We start from the raw sequence: 22,651 nt of genomic DNA on the forward strand, positions 1-22,651 counted from the left end.
TAGAATACTAAAATGGAGAGAAGCAAAGGGTAGTTACAGTGAAGAAATGCTTATACAGAAGAAGTAATGTAAATTAAGGCCAGGTGGGTGGCTAAAACCAAGGACATACTGTAGTGCTAGTTCCCACCTGCGGAGTTCTGAGAAACTGAAGTCTGAGGGAAGAATCCAGATGGTGCATGTGGTAAAACAGGTGCCGAGGTCACAAATGTCATGCTGTAGAGCATGCTTTACAATAGGATATTGTGAGTTGCCAGTATACACCCTCTGCCTATGCCCATTGATCCTAACTGATAATTTGATGGTAGCCATTCCGATGTAGCATGCTGTACAGTGTTAACATAACAGCTGGTATATGAGATGTGTCGTTTTGCCAGCAGCTCTCCCTTTGATAGAATATGTTTTGCCATTTACAGGGCTATTATAGGCAGTAGTAGGAGAGTGCATATGGCAAGTCTTGCACCAGGGACCATCACAGGGGTAGGAGCCATAGGGTAGGGAGATGAGTGCAGAAGGAGCATAGGGCCTGACAAGAATATTGCGGAGATTGGGAAGGTGACGGAAAGCTATTCTAGGTGTGGTGAGGAAAAGTTCCAACAGAATGGATTTAATTTCAGGGCATGATTTTAGGAAGTCATGGCCCTGTCAAAGTAGGTGATTAACACATTCCAGACCAGGATAATAGTGAGTCACCAATGGCATCCTCTGAAACTGTTTTGTGGTGGGATCAGTACTACCAGGATTGGATGTGATAGCCCAGGAAATGTGCTTTTTAACTAGGTTTGTGGGGTCACAGTGTGCAGTGAAGGCTGAGGTGAGAATGGTGGTATATTGCTGTAAAGAGTCTGCATCCGAACAAATATGTTTGTCTCAGATGCCCAGACTGTATGGGAGGGAACGTCTGACACAGAAAGAATGGCAACTGTCAAAATGTAAGTACTGTTGTTTGTTGGTAGGTTTAACGTGGATGGAAGCATGTAGCTGGCCTTTGGTGAGGACAATATAACATCAAGGAAAGTGGCACAGGATTCAGAATAGGACCATGTGAAATTTAATTGGGAGAAAGTATTCAGAGATTCCAGGAATTTTAACAGGTCAGCCTCACCATGAGTCCATATGGTAAAGATGTCATCAATGTATCTAAACCAAACTAAGGGCTGAAGACTTATGGACCCCAGGAAAGCCCCCTCCAAGTGACCCATGAAAAGGTTGGCATAGAAAGGAGCCATCCTGTCCCCATGACCGTGCACCTGATCTGTTTGTATGTCTGCCCCTCAAAGGTGAAGTAGTTGTTGGTAAGTGCAAAGTTGATTAAGGTAAGTAGGAAGGATGTCATAGGTTTGGAATCAGGTGAGCACTTACCGAGGAAATGTTCAGCAGCAGACAGACCATGTACATGGGAGATATTGGTTTAGAGGCAGATGGCATCAATGGTGACATGCAAGGTGTGTGGTGGGAGTGAGACGGGCACAGATTTCGGATGATCTAGGAAATGGTTGGTATCTTTGATGTAGGAGAGGAGTCTTTGTACTACTACCAACAAACAACAGTACTTACATTTTGACAGTTGCCATCCTTTCATGTTCCCTCCAATACAATCTTGGCATCTGAGGCAAATCTTATTTGCTCGGATGCAGACTCCTTACAGCGATACACCACCATTCTCACCTCAGCCTTCACTGCATGCAATGACCCCACCAAACTAGTTAAAAGGCAGATTTTTCGGGCTATCATATCCAATCCTGGTAGTGCTGATCCCAGCACAAAATAGCTTCGAAGCATGCCATTGGTGACTCAATATTATCCTGGTCTGGAATGTGTTAATTACCTACATCGGCAGAGCCATGACTTAATAAAATCATGCTCTGAAATGAGATCCATTCTGTTGGAAATTTTGACCACCACACCTAGAATAGCTTTCCATCACCCTCCCAATCTCTGCAATATTCTTGTCAGGCCCTATGCTCCTTCTGCACCCATCTCCCTACCCTATGGCCCCTACCCCTGTGACCATCCCAATCCCCACTGCAATAATTGCCCTATGCACCCTCCTACAACCACCTATAATAGCCCTAGAACTGGCAAAACATGTACTACCAAAGGGAGAGCCACCTGCGAAATGACACGTCATATGCCCTCTATTATGTAAACATTGTACAGCCTGCTATATTGGAATGACTACCACCAAATTATCAATTAGGAACAATGGGCATAGGCAGAGGGTGTATACTAACAACACACAATACTGTGTTGCAAAGCATGCTCTACAGCATGACATCTGTGACTTCATCACCTGTTTCACCACATATGCACCATCTGGATTCTTCCCCCAGACATCAGTTTTTCAGAACTCCACAGGTGGGAACTAGCACTACAACATGTCCTTGGTTTTAGCCACCCACCTGGCCTTAATTTACATTAATTTCTTCTGTATCAGCATTTCTTTAGTGTAACTACTCTTTGCTTCGCTCTGTTTTAGTTTTCTACATCTTTCATTGTCTTTCCCATCTATTTTTCACTTCCCCCCTCCCACCTCTGTTATGTACAATGCACTTAGCTTTTCACTCTTATTGACTCATGCATGATGTTCAAGCAGTAATCTCCATCTGCATATTACCCTGTCTTCTACCTTTAAGCTCTCAGGTTTCAAATCTTACCCAGTGCAGTCCCCAACAGTCAGTCTTTCTTTCTCATCCCGTATGGTAAGTCTCCCCTGACCTGTAGTTCCTAGACCTCTCCAGCCCTTTTGCTTCACCCTTCTTCATTCCCCTTCAACCCGTCTGCCTGAAGAAGGAGCGACTGACTCCGAAAGCTTGCCAATTACAATAGTCTTTTATGCATATGTTCTGCCGCCACTTGGTGAGTAGATTTTTTATCTATCCAATTAAATAATTTTGTCAATAATTGATTGTTTTCATTGTTACAAATTTTGTTTGTAGATTTTAAGTTTAAGGGTGAAATTCCTGATGGAAAGGCTTGGAAGTCAATTATAGAATGTATTATTTTTACATTCATAGTAAACTCCATTTGAAACTGGGTGTTTTGCATCACAAGCATTTGTCCAGGTTCCCTGTGAAACACTGTATCCTCAAAATTTGAATGGCTCCTCTGTGATAATTCTCATCTTCTGAAGCCCCGCTACAAAAAATATTTTGGTTCATCAAATTCAATGGTACAGTTCTTGAGATTTCCAGTTCTTAGCAGAGAATTAATATTGTGTGTGGCTGGTTAATGATGGGCGACTGTGAATGCTCCAATTCATTGCTGCCTTCTAGGCATATACAAAAGGGTCAGTTACTTAAAAAGATAGACACGTAAACAGCAAAATATGCCCAAGTTTTAGAGAAGTCAAAAGAAAATGAACTTTCAAATGGAACAAAACAACAGTTAAGGAGAACCTGAGCATTCCAAGCAAATGATAATAGGCCATGTTAGAGTTCACTGAAATAAGCAAAACAATTTGAAAAAAATCTTTGACAAGAAGTAAGAAGGTACAACAAAAATTAGTTGAGAGAAAAAATGCAAACAATACTGGTCAATCACATGCTTATCTTGCATATACATCTCATTTTAACAATTAACATTGCAGATTACACAGTAACTAGTATCAGGAATAAAAATTGTACAAACATTCAAAGATTTCTATAGACACTGGATTAGTTCAAGAGATAGATTTGAAAAAAATATAGTAATGATGAAAATAATGACATACAAGAAGCTATGCCAGATGTAGCATGCAATGTATTCTATGTACAAAGGAAGGAAAAATGCCAACAGAAAATGGTATTTCAATAGAAATAATTAAATCCACAAGAAAAAACAATACAAAAGGAACCTGGAAAATAACTTTACACTATGCCTTCAGAGGAAGTTAATTCCCCAAAATTTTAACAACGCTCTAACTGAAACTTCCTGGCAGATTAAAACTGTGTGTGGAACTGAGACGAGAACTTTGGACCTTTCTCTTTTGTGGACAAGAGCTCTAACAACTGAGCTACCCAAGCACAACTCACAACCAACCCTCAGAACTTTACTTCTGCCAGTATCTCATCTGCTACCGATGTTTTAATTGTTCTACTTCACATGAAATAAGAGATACACCAAACCTGAAAAACAATAGCCCCTTCATAGCATATGAGACATTCTCTAGACTTACAACTACCATACAGAAAAAAACAATTGAATTCTAATAAAGCAAGAGAACAAATTGTGTATAGACGTAGATATAGCATGAGGGCTTGCTCAAGATATGAACAAAATTATAGAACAGAGCAATGAGTGTGAATTCCCATTCTGCATGGGATTCATAGATTATGAGAACGCTTTTGGCTCAGTTTCAACAAAATCTGTACTATCAGCATTTTGTGAACTAAGGCATCAATTCAAGCTACATTACCGTTACTTGACAAAGAGAGTCATAGTCCTAGGCATAGTGGGAAATGACTCCATCACTTGCCTAAGTACAGCCACATCCCAGTTCAAAGTAGTGTGTGTCATTACCTCACAGTGGAGCACAGAAAGTGGTTGCAGGGGAACGTCTCTGTGGACAGTCGTGGGGTCTCGCTGTTACAGCCGTTACATTTATTAATGGTGAGAAGGATGAAAAAAGTGAATAACATGTAATGCAGGGAAAATTTTACAGTGGAGTAAGCTGATAAATGCAAATTGCTATCGGAAGGGTAATATGCTGAGCAGAGTGGTAAGTATCAACCCTAAAGAAGAAGCAAACTGCACACAAGAAATATCTCATTGATATAGTTAAATCTGTAATTTGGCAGCAATTTCAGCTATGTTATGAATATTACATGGAAATACCAACTCTGTGAAAACGTCATAGCATTTGTCACGCAGAAGTGGACTTTGAGTTGCAAAGGATCTCTGAGAAAAATTGTTGTCTATGAGATCTTGTTTCAAAAAGTGCCAGAATAAACAAACTGTGGAAACAAGCTGAAACAGTTTCAAAAAAGGCATTCTACATTAGATTTTTATGAAAACATTTAAATTAAAGCATCCAGTGGTTTATTTAGACAAAATGTGTATTTTTATGTATTACACTGAATGAGTAATGGGTAGGTGATAGTGTCTGAGGAGTAATTATTGTGCTAAGAAGGAAATTGGCATACAGACTTGATGTGCATGACAGCATTCCACTGGTAAGAATATTGGAGTGAACTCTATTAATACCTCCCTCATCTGTTTCTCAAGCATAAATATAATTGTGCTGTTGCCATGCCCAGGCACTTCAGTTTAGTTTTCTTGGTAGCTATTAGTGGAAATAAATTTCAAAAATGAATGGAAGAATTAAACAGAGCAAGTTCTGAAGTAGGCCTGCAAAGCAACATATAACAAAACACAGGCAATGACTTCTTGTGTCTAGAGCAGCTTAATACAGCGACTACATGGATGAAAATTTTCAATTAGTGTGAATTCCCAGTTTTAACTAATGGCAGTCAGACCTAGACTTTCAATGTGAGAACAGTTCAAAACCTGGACACAGCTCAGTGATGCATGATGGAATTAATTGTATCAAAAGGACATAATATCACTTGAAAACACCACTCAACTGGAAGGTAATAACACAAAGTGTGGTAAAGACAACCTAGAATCTTACCAGAACACTAATAAACAAAAATCACATGGAGGTAGAGATCTGGGAGCATGTGGGAACAGATTACCAAAAAACACATGCACACCAAAAAGTCAAGGGGGGAACCTACAAGCTGACAGCAGAATGCCCCCTCCATTATCAAAAGTAGGAGGAGGGGAAAGACCAGCAAGATGAAATCTGCAACAAAACTGTATTGGCTATTTTCAGGCTGACCAGATGAACAGGCATCATGAAACAGCAAAAGAAGAGAGGCATCACAGATACACAAGAATGCCTGGAATTAAGCACCAGAGGAAGAAACAAATGTTCAAAACTGGTAGTCAGTGAAGACACTCAAAACAAAACTGAGAGACAGAAATTATGGCCAGAAGGAGTAATCTTCTGTCCCTTCCCATTTTGCAACTGACTGTTAAACAGATAATGATGTTGAAACCGCTATGGAATGTAAAAGCCTGAAAATCCATACTCAGTATTTTACCAGACAAATTGATGTTGAGCAGTGATATTCCTATTTTCTGCAAAACCTTTCTCCAAGAAACATGGAATACAAACAGTTTCTATATCGCAAATGCACTGGCTAAAGCTGAGATGGAAGGGAGACCATCAGTAGGAGTGACTAAAACCCAGCCTTAGGTCAAGCAAAGCATGCAGAGATAAAAGACTATCATAATACAGTTGAACAACCCCAAATCATAGGAATCTATATAAGACCCCAATGTTCAGCACATGAAGTGGTAGAAATCATTGGACCAGAATGGCTCAAGAGACCCCAACCTACTGGCAAGAGAACCAAACTGCTGAACAGACAGGTCGAACAACAAAACAAAGGTCCTTATGGAGCTCACAGAAGAGGAAGGTTTTACCCACATCAAATGGAGCACAGAATAAAACCTACACCTCACAAAATGCTTCCAGTGCCATGAATCTTATATTTTACTGAGGAAATGATATAATGCCCCAAAGCTAAACAACCATCACAGATTCTCCAAGCATGCATATAAGGAAACACCTCCTAGTAAGGACATAATTTCAGATCATGACAACAAAGAGAGAGAGACAAAATGAACAGCAGTGGGCTCCAAGAAAAATCACCCCCAACCTACTAGCACAGAACATAAGTGACGGAAAAATAGTAACCACAATAGAAAGACGCAACACTAATGATGCACTGCAGAGATTAACTGAATCCCTGATGCAGTCTTGGAAAAACTGAATAAGCTGAGAAAGAAAAACATGAGCAACAAAAATCTGTGATGAAGCTATATACTTACAAGAACAAGATATAGCTCACTGCTGAAAGAAAAGAAACAACAATATACCCTGATGAAAGAAGAATTACTACAGGAAGCAGAAGCAAAGCCCTGGAACCAGGGAAGCCAAAGATGACTCCAAGCATCTTCATGACAATACTTCATAAACCTACTCCAGAAGCAGAGCTCGCATTATCAGCTTGAGGGAAACAGTCTTTACCTGAAAACAAAATAACAACAGAAGCTGAAGTCTGATGAGTAACTGAAAGAAGCAAACCCAAAAATGTAGTCAGTTCAAACAATAACGTGTATGAGCTAATGAAAGGAACAATGCTATATGCTGTGAAACTCTGGACAGCGCTATTCGACAAGAGCCTAGAAATCGTGGACATCCCTAAAACGTGGAGAGAATTAACAGTTAAAGTTATGTACAAAGGAAAAGGATAACAGAACTCACCAGATTCGTGTAGACCAGGGATCCCCAAACTATTTTGGACAAGTGACCCCTTTTCCAAAATGAACTGTTACCTCAGACCCTCATGGCCAAATTACCTACTTTTAAGATCAACCCCCTTATTCATAATGGTCCGCTAACTTAAAACAGCTGCTACAGAGTGTTATTTTTCATTCTGACTTAGGTCAATGGAAGAAGACAGAGTGAGAATTAGCAACGCTTTAAGTTAGCAGACTATTATGAATAAGGGGGCCTATCTTTAGTTTTTTCCTACTGATACAAAATACCTAGGTACTAAGGTACCAATTGGAAAACTTTGCACTCGGTTAAGTGAGTAAAGTTGACTTCATTTTCTCATCAAAATTTAACAAAATAAAAAGAAATGCAATTCAGTAAATATCAAGTTTAATTTATAATGATTATTACAAATTAAGTACTTAAAGAATCTTAAGTAGGTAGGAAATTATATATAAACAAGTATTAATTCTCAAAGAGAAAATAAAACATTCAGTGTGATGGATGAACCTGGTTCAATATTGGTGAGTTGCAGCCTTAAATCTCCACATTTGTTGATTTTCAAATGGTTTCTTTGTTTCGTCAAAATGTTTGTTACCACACTGAAGCTTTTTTCAAGTAGGTATGATGATGGAAAAGCAATAAGGTATTTTTCAGCAATGTTCCACAATGTAGGATACTGTGTTTCAATGTTGCATTGCAACCACAACTTCTGATAGCATCGGTTGAACTTCTGCTTAAGCTCTTTGTCTGTGCTGACGGTAATCAACTCTCATGTTAATTTAATAGGGGTCGGTTTTTAGACCTCGTCGACCCCCAAAATCAGTTTTCGTTTATGTCGACCCCTAGGAAACCGATATCGACCCCAAGGGGTTGATATCCACCACTTTGAAACTCCCTGATGTAGACAGATTGCCTCTGAATATGCATCACTCAAGATATAGACAGCAAACTTGAAAAGATCCATCACAACACAATGACTGCAACACCCTGGGAACAGCACAGCTTCATTCCTGGAAGGTCAACCACCCAAGCAGTGGACATGTTCTCCAGTTCATAGTTGAAGCCCCGTCTGAAAGGATGTGTAGATGCAGTTTTCGTTGTGTGTAAACAAGCTTTTTATGGGATAAACAGGAGTAGAGTATTGAAAAAATTAGAAACAATACTATGTGCAGAAAGTCAGATACTCGAGTTCATAGCAAGCCTCCCCCAAGAAAACAGAGTCACAATTCAGATGGATTAATTCAGGCCCAAGGAATCCAGTGAACAAATGTAGTACTGCAGGGAGACCCTACCAGTCCTACTACATGAAGTGATCTCAAGGATACAGTCAGAAGAAGTGAGAAGGTGGCTGTATGCTGTTGATATGGTTATGTCATCAGAAAGAAGAGAGTTCCTGCAAGAAGACACTAACAATCTGGAAAAATTGTCCCAAGAGAGTGACCTGGTTATAAATAAAGATTAGATAAAATGAATGAAATTCAGGAAAGGTGGAGGCCTGGCGAACAAAGGCAAATTCACATGTTGTGAACAAGATCTGGAAATAGACAAAAGCTAGGAATTGCACTGTGGATGACAGATCATTCATTTTCCAAGTACACTGAAGCAGAGTAGTAAGAGCAACAAAGGCAACTATTGAGTCCACTACCTGTAAGAACGGCGGTGAGATTATTCTACAGAAAGGTTGTGTTGAATGCATCATATGGCCATGCAGCTTATACAAAGACACCTCACGTAATGAAATATTGAACGGCTATAAAGAAACTCAAGTCAGCATACCTGAAAAGAATACTATGTGTCTCAAAATACACTCAGAACAGAGTAACCTACATCTTGACAGACACAGTCTACTTCACTGAAGACCTGATGGTGGCTCATAACCAGATATCAACCTCAGGAAGCACCAGACGACTGGAAGACATGAGGCAAAAAACAAGAGATACACATCATGGACTCCTCAACTCCCCAGCAATGATAAACAGTGAATGGAAGGAAGTCAACTTCCAGCTGTACCACCTGTACATCCAAAGCATATCATAACCCCACTGATAGTTGACAGTGCACCAGACACAGAAGATATTGCAATACATATCACATCATTGAGAGTAAACAAAGAACTTTGTCACCATTTCACTATGCGAATGTTGATAATTTTAGTTAACTAATAAATCCTTGTACACATTTTATTTAATAAAATATTAATTTTAAAAGGGTGTTCATGAAAATTTGCAACATTTAAAAAACTGTCTAATTGAAATTCAGTGAACATCAAAGGCAGGTCATACCATTGCAGAAGCAACAAGAATTTTAAAACACCTGAATGATGATAATTTCAAGATATGGTTAGGGCATATTCCACAGATTATATCTCATACTGAAATAATTTACAACCAAATGCAATCTTGAGAAATTACTGCATTTAAATCTGAGTCATCTAGCATCAAAACTGGCCAGGACACTGTAGGCATATTTCTCATGAAAATCCTCTAGAGACAACACAATGAGGATCACAAACATTTTTTTTTTTAAATCTACTTCATAAGTAACCCATTTTTTGGTTAAATTAAAAGTTTTGACTTGGCCATATTTGTTGCAATTTTACGTAATGCCTGTCTTTTTTATAAAAATGTATTCTTTTTAATCTTGTGAAAAAAGCAGTTAAATAAAAATAAAGTGACATTGTAATTACTCTTGTTTATAGCAATAAAAAAAGTTTTTAAATTGGATAATAACATATCGGGGAGATTATCAGAAAACTGAGGGGAATATGAAACAGGATTTCTCTCACTAAAAGTTTGTAGTTCACTTAGATCTTGAATACAATAAAAAGAAAATGATCTGCACATAACCAAGTATGTTAACAGAACTATTATTATGACAGACCTCTTCACACTTACTGAGTTATATTGTTATCCTCAGTTTGCTCTCATTTAGGTTACAATACAAGGCATTTCACATGAACCACTAATGAAAATTTCAGAGACTTTTCTGAAACTCTCATAACTAGTGCAAGCTATTCCACTTGCTGATGACTTTTATAAAACTGCAATGACAAGATCTTCCCAGATTGGACCAAAACATTTCTTGCAGGAGATTTTTTACATCTTTTGTTTTAGAGACAGAATGAGTAATGCCTTTGATCACCATATGAGGTGCCATTTGAGCCAGCGGTTTTCATTTTTTACACAGACTTTGGTTCTTCCCAATATCATTACTGTAAAATACCTCACATTTTACATGGACAGAATTTTGTGCCTTCTCTGTTTTCTTCTTAATAATTATTTTGGTCACAGCTAATGGAAAATGCCATTGAGAAGGAGGCTTCAATATATCAGCAGAAGACCGTGAACACAGTAATTAGTGCGAAAGATTGGTGTTACCCAACAAACAAATGAAATATTATGACTTCAAAGAATATAGAAAAGAAGGATTTGTTTTGCCTACTGAAATGGTCACATTCTTGCATAATATAACAACACAAAATTATAGACAAAAATCCTATGACACGAAGCTCGTTGCTTGTTCCTCGACTGACGGGTTATGCATTCACTGCCTCTAAGACTTGGCCCATTCTGTTGCTTAACCAGGAATTCAACACTCTGTAATATGAAGACATGGCCGATTTTTAAGCATATTCTTTTTTCAGTTGACAGTGAGACACTTCTGCATTAAACTGATAACTTTAGCTCATTTTCAAAATTTTGTGACTTGGCCAGTTTGTTACTAGGTGCCTCAGTTACTGAATATATAACAAATTTCAAAACAGCTATTTCTGAATTACAAAATTCAAGGTACTTTGAGAATCCTTCAAAGCCATGGATGGCAGTAGCTAAGGAACAGTGTGATTGTTCAGAAGTTGAACAAAAATATGGAAACACTATGAGAATTGCATGCTTGAACATAAATGATGATGTTAGCCAAGCCTGCAGGCTGCACTGTTGTATTTGACCATCAATGACACCTGCACAAACTCCTTAACATGTTTAAAGTGTCAGTTGTCGTCAAAACACTGTTCTGTGTAATTTTGAGTGCATTATGTTAGAGCTAAGTGATTTGAATGTGGGAAAATAGTTGTTACTTGTATGGCGGGTGCTTACATAACCAAGTTAGCAAAAATTTTTGGTGTTTCAAGAGGCACTGTGCCAGAATATCTATACCACATAGTGAAAATTAAACTCTGCCCAAACAGGCCATGAAGGTCCAATGGTACCGACTGGCCACCATTTCATCCCCGGCCCACAGGTATCACTAGATGCAGGTATGGAGAGGGGCATTGTGGGAAACTGGAATAACATCAGCTGCAAAGTCACAACATGAATGAAAGTGTGTGTTGGGTGTCATGATGGGCAGTCACTGAAGATGGTTGTGACAAAAAATAAGATGATGACAGCTGCAAAATTCACTGCAGAACTGAATGTCACACTTGCGAACCCTGTTAGCATTAAAAAAACATGAAGGGAGCTCCACAAGCTGGGATTTGTAGGGCAAGTTGGAATTTCAAAATCAGTGATGAAAATGCCATAATAGTAAAATATGATGGCAAAGCCGTAAAACCTGGACTAGTAAGCAATGGAAGAATGTCATTTGGTTGGATGAGTCTTGTTACACTGTAATGCCCAACCAAGTTTATGTCCCAAGAGTGAAACATGGCGTGGGCTCTGTGATGATTCGGACAGCCATATCATGATATTCAATGGGCTCCATGGGTATTCTGCAAGGTCACATTACTGTCAAGGATTATGTAACCATTTTGAGTGATCAGACCCAAGTTTGGTCCCCAGTAGTGATACTGTGTTTCAAAATGACAGGGTTCCCACCCACACAGCTTGTATCATCCAGGACTGGTTTTGAGAGTATGAGCATAAATTGTCACATCTCCCCTGGCCACTACAGTTGCCAGATCACAACATTATTGAGCCTTCGAGATCTACTTTGGAGAGAAGGGTGTGTGATGAGTATCTGTCTGGAGAACATTTACACAAACTTGTCACTAAAAACCATACAGGACCTGTATTTACACATTCTGAGGTGACTGGAAGATGTTTTGAATGCCAACAAGTTTCCTTCACTGAATGAGGCATGGTAATGTGTTGCGTTTGTGTTGTTCCCATCTTTTGCACAAACCCTATGTTGAGGTAATGGGCAGATATTATTTCGCTAAACACTTAGTACCGGCTAAATTGTTCTACAATAAAAGCTTCATTAGTTTTAAGAATTAACATCATACAAAAGAGAGTGTGCTGGCCACTGAAGTGCAGCCCATGATTGACACTGAAAAGCTTGAAACTGAACTAAAAGTATTCTAGTGTATGGTTGATATTCATGAATATTGCAAATTTATTGAGCTGCTGAAATTTATCTTCAAAAATAATCTAAATGATGTTCTGTGTGAGGTTATGAAACTGATAAAAATCCTCTTGACAGTTAACATGACTAGATCTGAGGCAGAATGCTGCTTCTCAACTGTTATGCCAACATCTTCCTAGTGACCTCTCAGTCTGTGGGTAGACAGGCTAGCTTGCTGCCTATTCAGTTCTGATGTGTGGAGCACAAAAACACTGAGCTGGCATGGTGAAAGCCTTGGCTCTGGCACTATAGTGTGTGTGTTTACCACATACCAGGCCTTTGCTGCCTGATCTCCATATGTGAAAAGAAGTGGTGCTTTTTCATAACAACACCAGGGCATGCCTGTATAAATAATGGTCACTGCAGCCATGCAGTATCTATTGTCTATTGCTACTTACACCAGGAATGTCACCATGTCAGCAGTAGACACAATGTGGGTCATCCAGTCTCACCTAAAACTAGCTGCCACTAGTATTATGGGCCACACCTAGAAATAATGTCACTGGGGTCTGAACTTTTACCTTCCAGCTGGGACCTGGTACAGGTGGGCATCAACCGACTTCTCGGCTCTTACAAGGTGTCTTTGGTTCTCTACCCATGCTGTGATGCCTCCTGCACCCAACAAACTGAGAGCTTCTAGCTGACTGTTGCATTCATGCCTAACAGTGTGGCTGGTCTGCTTATGAGAGTGCTGCTGCTCTGCACCTGATGTCTGCAGGTCTGACGTAGCCATATGCCCACTGAGGCACTTGCACTGCTCCTTCACTGGTGACCATCTCCTGCTGCTGTGCACTAAGCTGGACAAGCACCACTGCCTGGGGTCATTGCACACCACTGAGAAATTATCTGCTTCAACTGTATAAACTCTGCTGAATAAATATGGTGCTGTTACCACTACACTTATGATTCCACAATGGCCAAGGAACTGGTTCTTTGTATTTGCCACCCACTCAACCTTCCTGACCCATTATATAACACTGAAAAGAGTAAAGACTTTTTCTGAGAAGCCCAGTGGATTCTGAAAGACTAAATAGACTTTCAATGGGCACTGTCATCCAAAGGTCAAGGGAAAAAATACTGATCTTGTCATGCAAATTAAATAAAGAAGAATGGATTTCATTTTGAAATGAATAGATTAAGCTTTGACTACAAAAATTTAGATTATGTTATTTTCTTTTTGTTATTCTAGGATTTTATCAAGTTTCTGAGTAAATTTAGTTTTTATACATGTTTCTTTTCGCACAATTATAAACAAAAAAGGTAAAAATAATTTTCTGGGAAAACACCCCCATTTATTTTAGCTATGAGCCACCACTGAATAGGAATATAGTATTAGTAGCCTAAGTATTAGTACTAGTAGGGGTGGTGGTGGTGGTGGTGGTGGAGATATTCATTAATCAAATGATGGAACAAACAACAGAAGGGTGACAAAACTAAATGTAAAACACCTACAACCTACGAAAATCTACTGCTCTTTTTCTCAAAAATGACACCTGACAGTGGATCAGAAAATGAAGTCATAGAAAACAGCACATCAGTTAGCATGAAGGTAATAAATAAAATGTTAGCTACGTAATTGCACAAGTAAAGAATTACAATACATTTAATATGAAAAATACAGTAAATTTATGTTAAAATTCAGAATGTAACAAACCCATTACTGTAAATGTAATATTGTCATTATATAATTCAAAACTGGAACCATCATAGTCTATCAACATTTTCCAGGAACTAGACTGTAATACAGCAATGAAAGGAAGAATAAATGACTGAGGGAACTAACACAGATAAGGGCATCTTCCTACATATGAAAACCACTGGCAAACTTAAACTGTCTGTCTTCAGTAATAGTTATTCTGTTCTGCATCCACAGTAGTAAGCTTCAGTGAATTAACACAATGATATCATCAGATACAAATTGGGGCAAGTCTAGAATGAACAGATAAATTGTTGTAACCTGACTGTAATGGGACTGAAAAAGAATGTAAATGACACCAGTATGAAATAACTTCTGACATCAAGTACTCATGAAAATGGAATGGCTGCCCAGAGCTTACCATCAGAAGGGAAAATTCATTATTGCTAATATACACATTTAGAAGAACAGAAAACTATTCATAGCTTTTAGAACTGTTTGTTCCTTCCTTAGGGAGACAAGGTAAGGAAATATAAAAACAATGCAGCCACGTATATACAGCCACATGAATTACAAACAAACCACTTTTATCAAAACAACTTATAAAGCAATTGAAAGAATACACTGAAGAGGATGTAAAAGAGTTTATGTACAAATTAAGCATGGTTGCACGTATCATACTATTAATTATAGCCTGCTTTGGTTTTATATTATATGTTATTGTATTATAAGTCTTGCTTACTTCTTCATTTTCCTGTTGGTAATGCTGTGGATGCCGATCATGTCTCTCTTTCTTCTTGGACCTGCCAGGAGATAACCCTACAAAAAATAACATTTCCCACTTTTTATTGTATTCATCAGCAACAGGCACAATCAATAGCTATTACATACTAAATTCAAAATGTATTTATGAAAATCAATGTAGTCACTAATAAGGCAAAACATAGAAATTCAAACTCATATGGAGGCTTACCGATATTTGTTCTTCTGATATTATTTGTAACTGGAACAAGAAAAGAGCTAAAAATCATAATGGTACCCGAATTACCCACCCCAACACATCAAATGTTGGCATGTGAAGTACAGATGCACATGTAATACTGGGAGTAAACAAATAAAAAATTGCCAGACAGCAAAATGTGTTGCTGAAAGTTTAAAGCTTAAAAGTAGCATCTTCATGTGTTGCAACATGTACAAACCTAAAATACAAGACTTTCTTTCCCCTTTGCACAGAAGGCTCTAGAATTCTAACAAAAATGAAATCACACACTTGTCCCTTCCTCATTCTTTACAAAATAATAACCAAGAATACCTTTCCTAGGAACATGAAACACACAAAACTCATACAGTGATACAAGTTCAAATCAATGTGTATTATAATGTTGTTGTATGGTATTATCTTTACTCATAGTTAGATCTCCCTACACATTCTAAAACTAATGAAATGTGGGTTGCAATCAAAGGTTGTGGCTGAGGACTACTTCACCATGCGACAGCCACATTTCTGAAAATGTGAAGTAAGGGATTCACTAATGTGAGACATACCACTCTAAAAGTTGAGTTCCTTTAGCAAACCAGAAACTTAAAAAAAATGTCTCACAACTTATGAAGAATTATTATTTCAAAAATAATCTTCAACAACACTTCATCCTACTGAGCCATTTTCAACTGATTGTCTGTAGCAACTATAACCCGATGTACAGAAGGAAGTATGAAAGTAATTTAGTAAGTAAGTATGTAAATAGTGTGTACTACCACATTAATTTTCCAACAGATAATTCTCAATGATGTGTAACAGTAGAAAGAGATTCTTACAAAAGTTTTTGGATCAACTGCTTATTAACTTAACTTGAAATCACCACCTTGTACACGAGTAATAACATACCTCTTGCTTTCTTGGCATGCTTCCTGGAATCTGGTTCGACATGTCCCCATTTTCCCCTGGTGACAACAAATATTAATTAATTATCTTTGAATGAAACTTTAGCATTTAAATAACAAAAAGGCATATAACAATGACATACTTATGAAGATGTAATATGAAATGGAATCACGATAATTAATCCTTAGTAGATAAAAATGTCGAGAATGAAGGACAGAGTCATTTGACACTGCCCTTTAGCCAGAATACAAAACACACATGACATAAAACTGAAATAGACTTATTACAGGCAACATAAAAAGGTACATCCTCTCAAAAGATGAAAACCATGGGTCAAAGGGCAATGTCCAGCAGGAAGATTGATCAGTCACATTTTGTCCAATCAATGTGAATGGAAAGAGGTGCACTGAGAATGGACAGTTGGTCTCAATGACTGCAGTTTGTTGTGCATCACTTTAGGTCACTTTCTTACTATCAGAAGATTATCTACTGATTAAACAATGAGTCAACAGCTTGTGGACAGACATTTTCATGCACTGTATTCCTGATGAGTTTCTCTGGCTATTAATATACATTGGATGTCATGCTCCTGACGATCAAGCAAGGGGAAAAAAAAAAAAACTTTGAAATGTGTCACAGGTAGTCATGCACACCAAGTCATCTTAACTTGTGTACATCAATGATAGTATAATATAATAATTCGACAAAATTCAAACCTAAATTGGTTCAAATGCCTCTGAGCACTATGGAACTTAACTGCTGAGGAAATTCAAACCTAGTACATTATGCTGACGATATCTCTTTCATAAGCTGTGGCTTTACAAAACACTTGGCAGTGCAAAATAATACAAAGAACATTAGCCTCATCACAGAATATCTCACCAAAAAAGTGGACTAAATAAGGGCTAGACAATTCTGATGGAGTTTCTGCTAAATTATAATTCAAGACACGTGGATGCTGAGCCAGAGCTATCAGTTGAAACAATTGATAAACATAAAATCCTGAGTGTTATAGTAGATGAACATCTTACATGGAAGGAGCACATCAGTTATATATGTACAAAAATCTCCTGTAAAACCCACCTGCTTAAATGCCTTTCTAGCATAATAACACCACCTCTCCTAAGACATCTCTATTTTCAAATCATACACACCCACCTACAATATGGTATTGAGATTTGGGCTGGTGCACCAGTGGTGAACATGGATAGCGCTTTTATAGCCCAGAAAAGATAGGATAATAGCAAATATTAGTAAATGTCAGTCGGTTGAGAATACTTCATTACATACAAAATACTAACAGTGTATTTATAGTGCATTTTCAGGACTGTACTATAGTTCAATTCTTTTATCTTGGCGGCTCGTGCATGCTTACCCAGACACGAGAGATTGCTGTGTTGCCAGTTGCAAACGACGCATGCGCCAAGAGAAGCAGCGCCATCCGACTGCTTTGACACACTTATCATTCGATTTCTCAAAAACCATTTGGCCCACAAATTTGATTTTTACACATCTTCTTGACTCATACCTGTTGTTGTTGTTGTGGTCTTCAGTCCTGAGACTGGTTTTGATGCAGCTCTCCATGCTACTCTATCCTGCACAAGCTTCTTCATCTCCCAGTACCTACTGCAGTATACATCCTTCTGAATCTGCTCAGTGTATTCATCTCTTGGTCTCCCTCTATGATTTTTACACTCCACGCTGCCCTCCAGTACCAAATTGGTGATCCCTTGATGCCTCAGAACATGTCCTACCAACCAATCCCTTCTTCTAGTCAAGTTGTGCCACCAACTCCTCTTCTCCCAAATTCTATTCAATACCTCATCATTAGTTATGTGATCTACCCATCTAATCTTCAGCATTCTTCTATAGCACCACATTTTGAAAGCTTCTATTCTCTTCTTGTCCAGACTATTTATTGTCCATGTTTCAGTTCAATACATGGCTACACTCCATACAAATACTTTCAGAAACGACTTCCTCACACTTAAATCAATTCTCGATGTTAATAAATTTCTCTTCTTCAGAAACGCTTTCCTTGCCATTGCCAGTCTACATTTTATATCCTCTCTACTTCGACCATCATCACTTATTTTGCTCCCCAAATAGCAAAATTCATTTACTACTTTAAGTGTCTCATTTCCTAATCTAATTCCCTCAGCATCACCCGACTTAATTCAACTACATTCCATTATCCTCGTTTTGCTTATGTTGATGTTCATCTTATACCCTCCTTTCAAGACAGTGTCCATTCTGTTCAACTGCTCTTCCAAGTCCTTTGCTGTCTCTGACAGAATTACAATGTCATTGGCGAACCTCAAAGTTTTTATTTCTTCTCCATGGATTTTAATACTTACTCCAAAATTTTCTTTTGTTTCCTTTACTCCTTGCTCAATATACAGATTGAACAACATCGGGGAGAGGCTACAACCCTGTCTCACCACCTTCCAAACCACTGCTTCCCTTTCATGTTCCTCGACTCTTATAACTGCCATCTGATTTCTGTACAAATTGTAAATAGCCTTTTGCTCCCAGTATTTTACCCCTGCCACCTTTAGAATTTGAAAGAGAGTATTCCAGTCAACATTGTCAAAAGGTTTCTCTAGGTCTACAAATGCTAGAAATGTAGGTTTGCCTTTCCTTAATCTTTCATCTAAGAAGAGTTGTAGGGTCAGTATTGCCCCATGTGTTCCAACATTTCTACGGAATCCAAACTAATCTACCCTGAGGTCGGCTTCTACCAGTTTTTCCATTCGTCTGTAAAGAATTCACGTTAGTATTTTGCAGCTGTGACTTATTAAACTGATAGTTCAGTAATTTTCACATCTGTCAACACCTGCTTTCTTTGTGATTGGAATTATTACATTCTTCTTGAAGTCTGAGGGAATTTTGCCTGTCTCATACATCTTGCTCACCAGATGGTAGATTTTTGTCAGGACTGGCTCTCCCAAGGCTGTCAGTAGTACTAATGGAGTGTTGTCTACTCCAGGGGCCTTGTTTCAACTTAGGTCTTTCATTGCTCTGTCAAACTCTTCACGCAGTATCATATCTCCCATTTCATCTTCATCTACCTCCTCTTCCATTTCCATAATATTGTCCTCAAGAACATCACCCCTGTATAGACCCTCTATATACTCCTTCCACCTTTCTGATTTCCCTTCTTTGCTTAGAACTGGGTTTCCATCTGAGCTCTTGATATTCATGCAAGTGGTTCTCTTTTCTTCAAAGGTCTCTTTAATTTTCCTGTAGGCAGTATCTATCTTACCTCTCGTGAGATAAGCCTCTACATCCTTACTCTTGTCCTCTAGCCATCCCTGCTTAGCAATTTCACACTTCCTGTCGATCTCATTTTTCAGACGTTTGTATTCCTTTTTGCCTGCTTCACTTGCCGCATTTTTGTATTCTCTCCTTTCATCAATTAAATTCAGTACCTCTAATGTTACCCAAGGATTTCTACTAGCCCTCGTCTTTTTACCTACTTGATCCTCTGCTGCCTTCACTATTCCATTCCTCAAAGCTAGCCATTCTTCTTCTACTGTATTTCTTTCCCCCATTCCTGTCAATTGTTCCCTTTTTCTCTCCCTGAAACTCTGTACATCCTCTAGTTCTTTCAGTCTATCCAGGTCCAATCTCCTTAAATTCCCACCTTTTTGCAGTTTCTTCAGTTTTAATCTACAGTTCATAACCAATAGATTGTGGTCAGAGTCCACATCTGCCCCTGGAAATGTCTTACAATTTAAAATCTGGTTCCTAAATCTCTGTCTAACCATTATATAATCTATCTGAAACCTTTTAGTATCTCCAGGGTTCTTCCATTTATACAACCTTCTTTCATGATTCTTGAACCAAGTGTTAGCTATGATTAAGTTATGCTCTGTGCAAAAGTCTACCAGGCGGCTTCCTCTTTCATTTCTTAGCCCCAATCCATATTCACCTACTACATTTCTTTCTCTTCCTTTTCCTACTGTCGAATTCCAGTCACCCATGACTATTAAATTTTTGTCCCCCTTCACTACCTGAATAATTTCTTTTATCTCATCATACATTTCATCAATTTCTTCATCATCTGCAGAGCTAGTTGGCATATAAACTTGTACTACTGTAGTAGGTTTGGACTTCGTGTCTATCTTGGCCACAACAATGTGTTTGCTGTGCTGTTTGTAGTAGTTTACCCGCACTCCTATTTTACTATTCATTATTAAACCTACTCCTGCATTACCCCTATTTGATTTTGTATTTATAACCCTATGTTCACCTGACCAAAAGTCTTGTTCCTCCTGCCACCGAACTTCACTAATTCCCATTATATCTAACTTTAACCTATCCATTTCCCTTTTTAAATTTTCTAACCTACCTGCCCGATTAAGGGATCTGACATTCCATGCTCTGACCCGTAGAACGCCAGTTTTCTTTCTCCCGATAATAACATCCTCTTGAGTAGTCCCCACCCGGAGATCCAAATGGGGGACTATTTTACCTCCGGATGATGTTACCCAAGAGGATGCCATCATCATTTAATCATACAGTAAAGCAGCATGCCCTCGGGAAAAATTATGGCTGTAGTTTCCCCTTGCTTTCAGCTGTTCGCAGTACCACAACAGCAATGCCGTTTTGGTTAGGGTGACAGGGCCAGATCAGTCAATCATCCAGACTGTTGCCCCTGCAACTACTGAAAAGGCTGCTGCCCTCTTCAGGAACCACATGTTTGTCTGGCCTCTCAACAGATACCCTTTCATTGTGGTTGTACCTACGGTACGGCTATCTGTATCGTATCGCTGAGGCGCGCAAGCCTCCCCACCAACGCCAAGGTCCATGGTTCATAGGGTGCAGTGGGGGGAGGGGGGGGGGGGGGACTGCTACCTTCCCCCCATAAATGACTTAATTTTGTTTCGATGTTCGGCGCAGTGATAGTGCAGCATTAAATGTAGTAAACGATTGCACGAAATTTTGAGGAATTTGCAGAGGTAAAACTCCATAGCGTATCCTTTCCGTATGGTCGATTTTACTTGCCGCAATGTTGAGAATTAAATGTGGAGAAGATACCTAAGTTTCATATAAAATTTACTGTATAACAATATCTCATTTAATTTAAGTACCAGATAGGTGTCGTATGTAATATTGAGAAATATTCCATCTTTCGCAACTGTAATAAAACTTTTATTTATACCAGAGTCATTTCGCTTTTCTCTACAATGTTCTGATTAAAACAAAATTGGTGAAGTGCATAAAACTGAATTGTGGACGTAATAAAACATATTGTCAGTGAGGTACAGTGCACAAACAATTTGTGTTTGTCACAACGGAGAGAAAATACTTGCCAAAACATAGGTAGACGAAAACATTGAATATGATGTTGCCTAGACAATTACACAAAGAATCGCATCAGACAATCAAGTAGCTCGGCAACGTATGAGCCAAAATTCTGCTCTAAATAATACTTTTAATACTGTCGCAAAAGAATATATCTCAATATGAATAGTAAAACAGCGACTGCGGAAGAGAAGATATACAAACAAAACAGCTAACATGAATATTGTATGTGTGCCTTTTCATTGTTTTTAATTCCTGTGAAAAGAAATATTGGAGGACCAAATTAGAAAAACTGAAAACTTATTGTAATTATAATGAAGAGACAAAGCACTAGAAATTTCAAAAATTTGGAATTTGTGACAATATGGACCAGTTTTGTTTATCACTGAGTGAAACACTGCCTCACTGTAAAAGATGTCAGTTGGACATTTATTGCAAAATATTGAATCCCTTACCATTCACTACCTACAGCCTATATAGTCAAATAATTATGAGGCAAGTACAATTAGGAAAATATATCACCATCAACTAAGCTTACCAACAGCTGCTCTAAATCTAAGTGATTTAGACACAATGCACAAAGGACATGTCATAATACATGTAGGTATCAAGTGGGAAAACTCAAATACCACATTCTCAAAATACCATACATAAACTGCAGTATTATAGACCTGCACCCGTACAACACAACGTCTAGGTGCTCAAAGTCTTGGTGTGATAAGCCTCTAGTATAAGACCAGAATTAAGTACTGAATAAGTATAGACAAATAATTTGAAATATATTGCTATAAGTACAATATAAAAGTAACTGTGATTAATTTAATACAGACGTTACAACAACAACCATAATAGCTCATGGTAGCTTGAGGTCTAGGTGTGAACTGTTTATATAGAGTCATTAGCACAAGGAAGGATTTCAGTAATATGAAGTATATCAATAACATTTACAGCAATACAGTGTCTGATTGACATAATATCAGGGTATATTGGAATAACAAAATTCCTTTTTTAAATTTTCTTTTTATTTAAAGTTTCTTTAAAATTAAAATTATTATAAAATTATAAAAAAAAATGTATTGTATGCCAGTTGTACTAATTATTTCCTATATAGTCACAATAGTCATTAGGCAAGTTTAATGTGGAAAATATATCA

General features: G+C 38.2%; 1 protein-coding gene across 1 annotated transcript in view; it reads right to left on the reverse strand.

The window, feature by feature from the left end:
• LOC126185053 (uncharacterized) overlaps positions 1-22,651 on the reverse strand; it is a 904,507-nt gene that overhangs the window by 41,177 nt on the left and 840,679 nt on the right. Inside the window, exons 34-35 of the mRNA XM_049927811.1 lie at positions 16,192-16,247; positions 15,049-15,125 (exon numbers count right to left, since the gene is read on the reverse strand). Of these exons, the coding sequence (XP_049783768.1) occupies positions 15,049-15,125; positions 16,192-16,247 (133 nt within the window). The remainder of the gene's footprint in view (positions 1-15,048; positions 15,126-16,191; positions 16,248-22,651) is intronic.

Source organism: Schistocerca cancellata, chromosome 4, assembly GCF_023864275.1.
Source record: "Schistocerca cancellata isolate TAMUIC-IGC-003103 chromosome 4, iqSchCanc2.1, whole genome shotgun sequence".
NCBI lineage: Eukaryota > Metazoa > Arthropoda > Insecta > Orthoptera > Acrididae > Schistocerca > Schistocerca cancellata.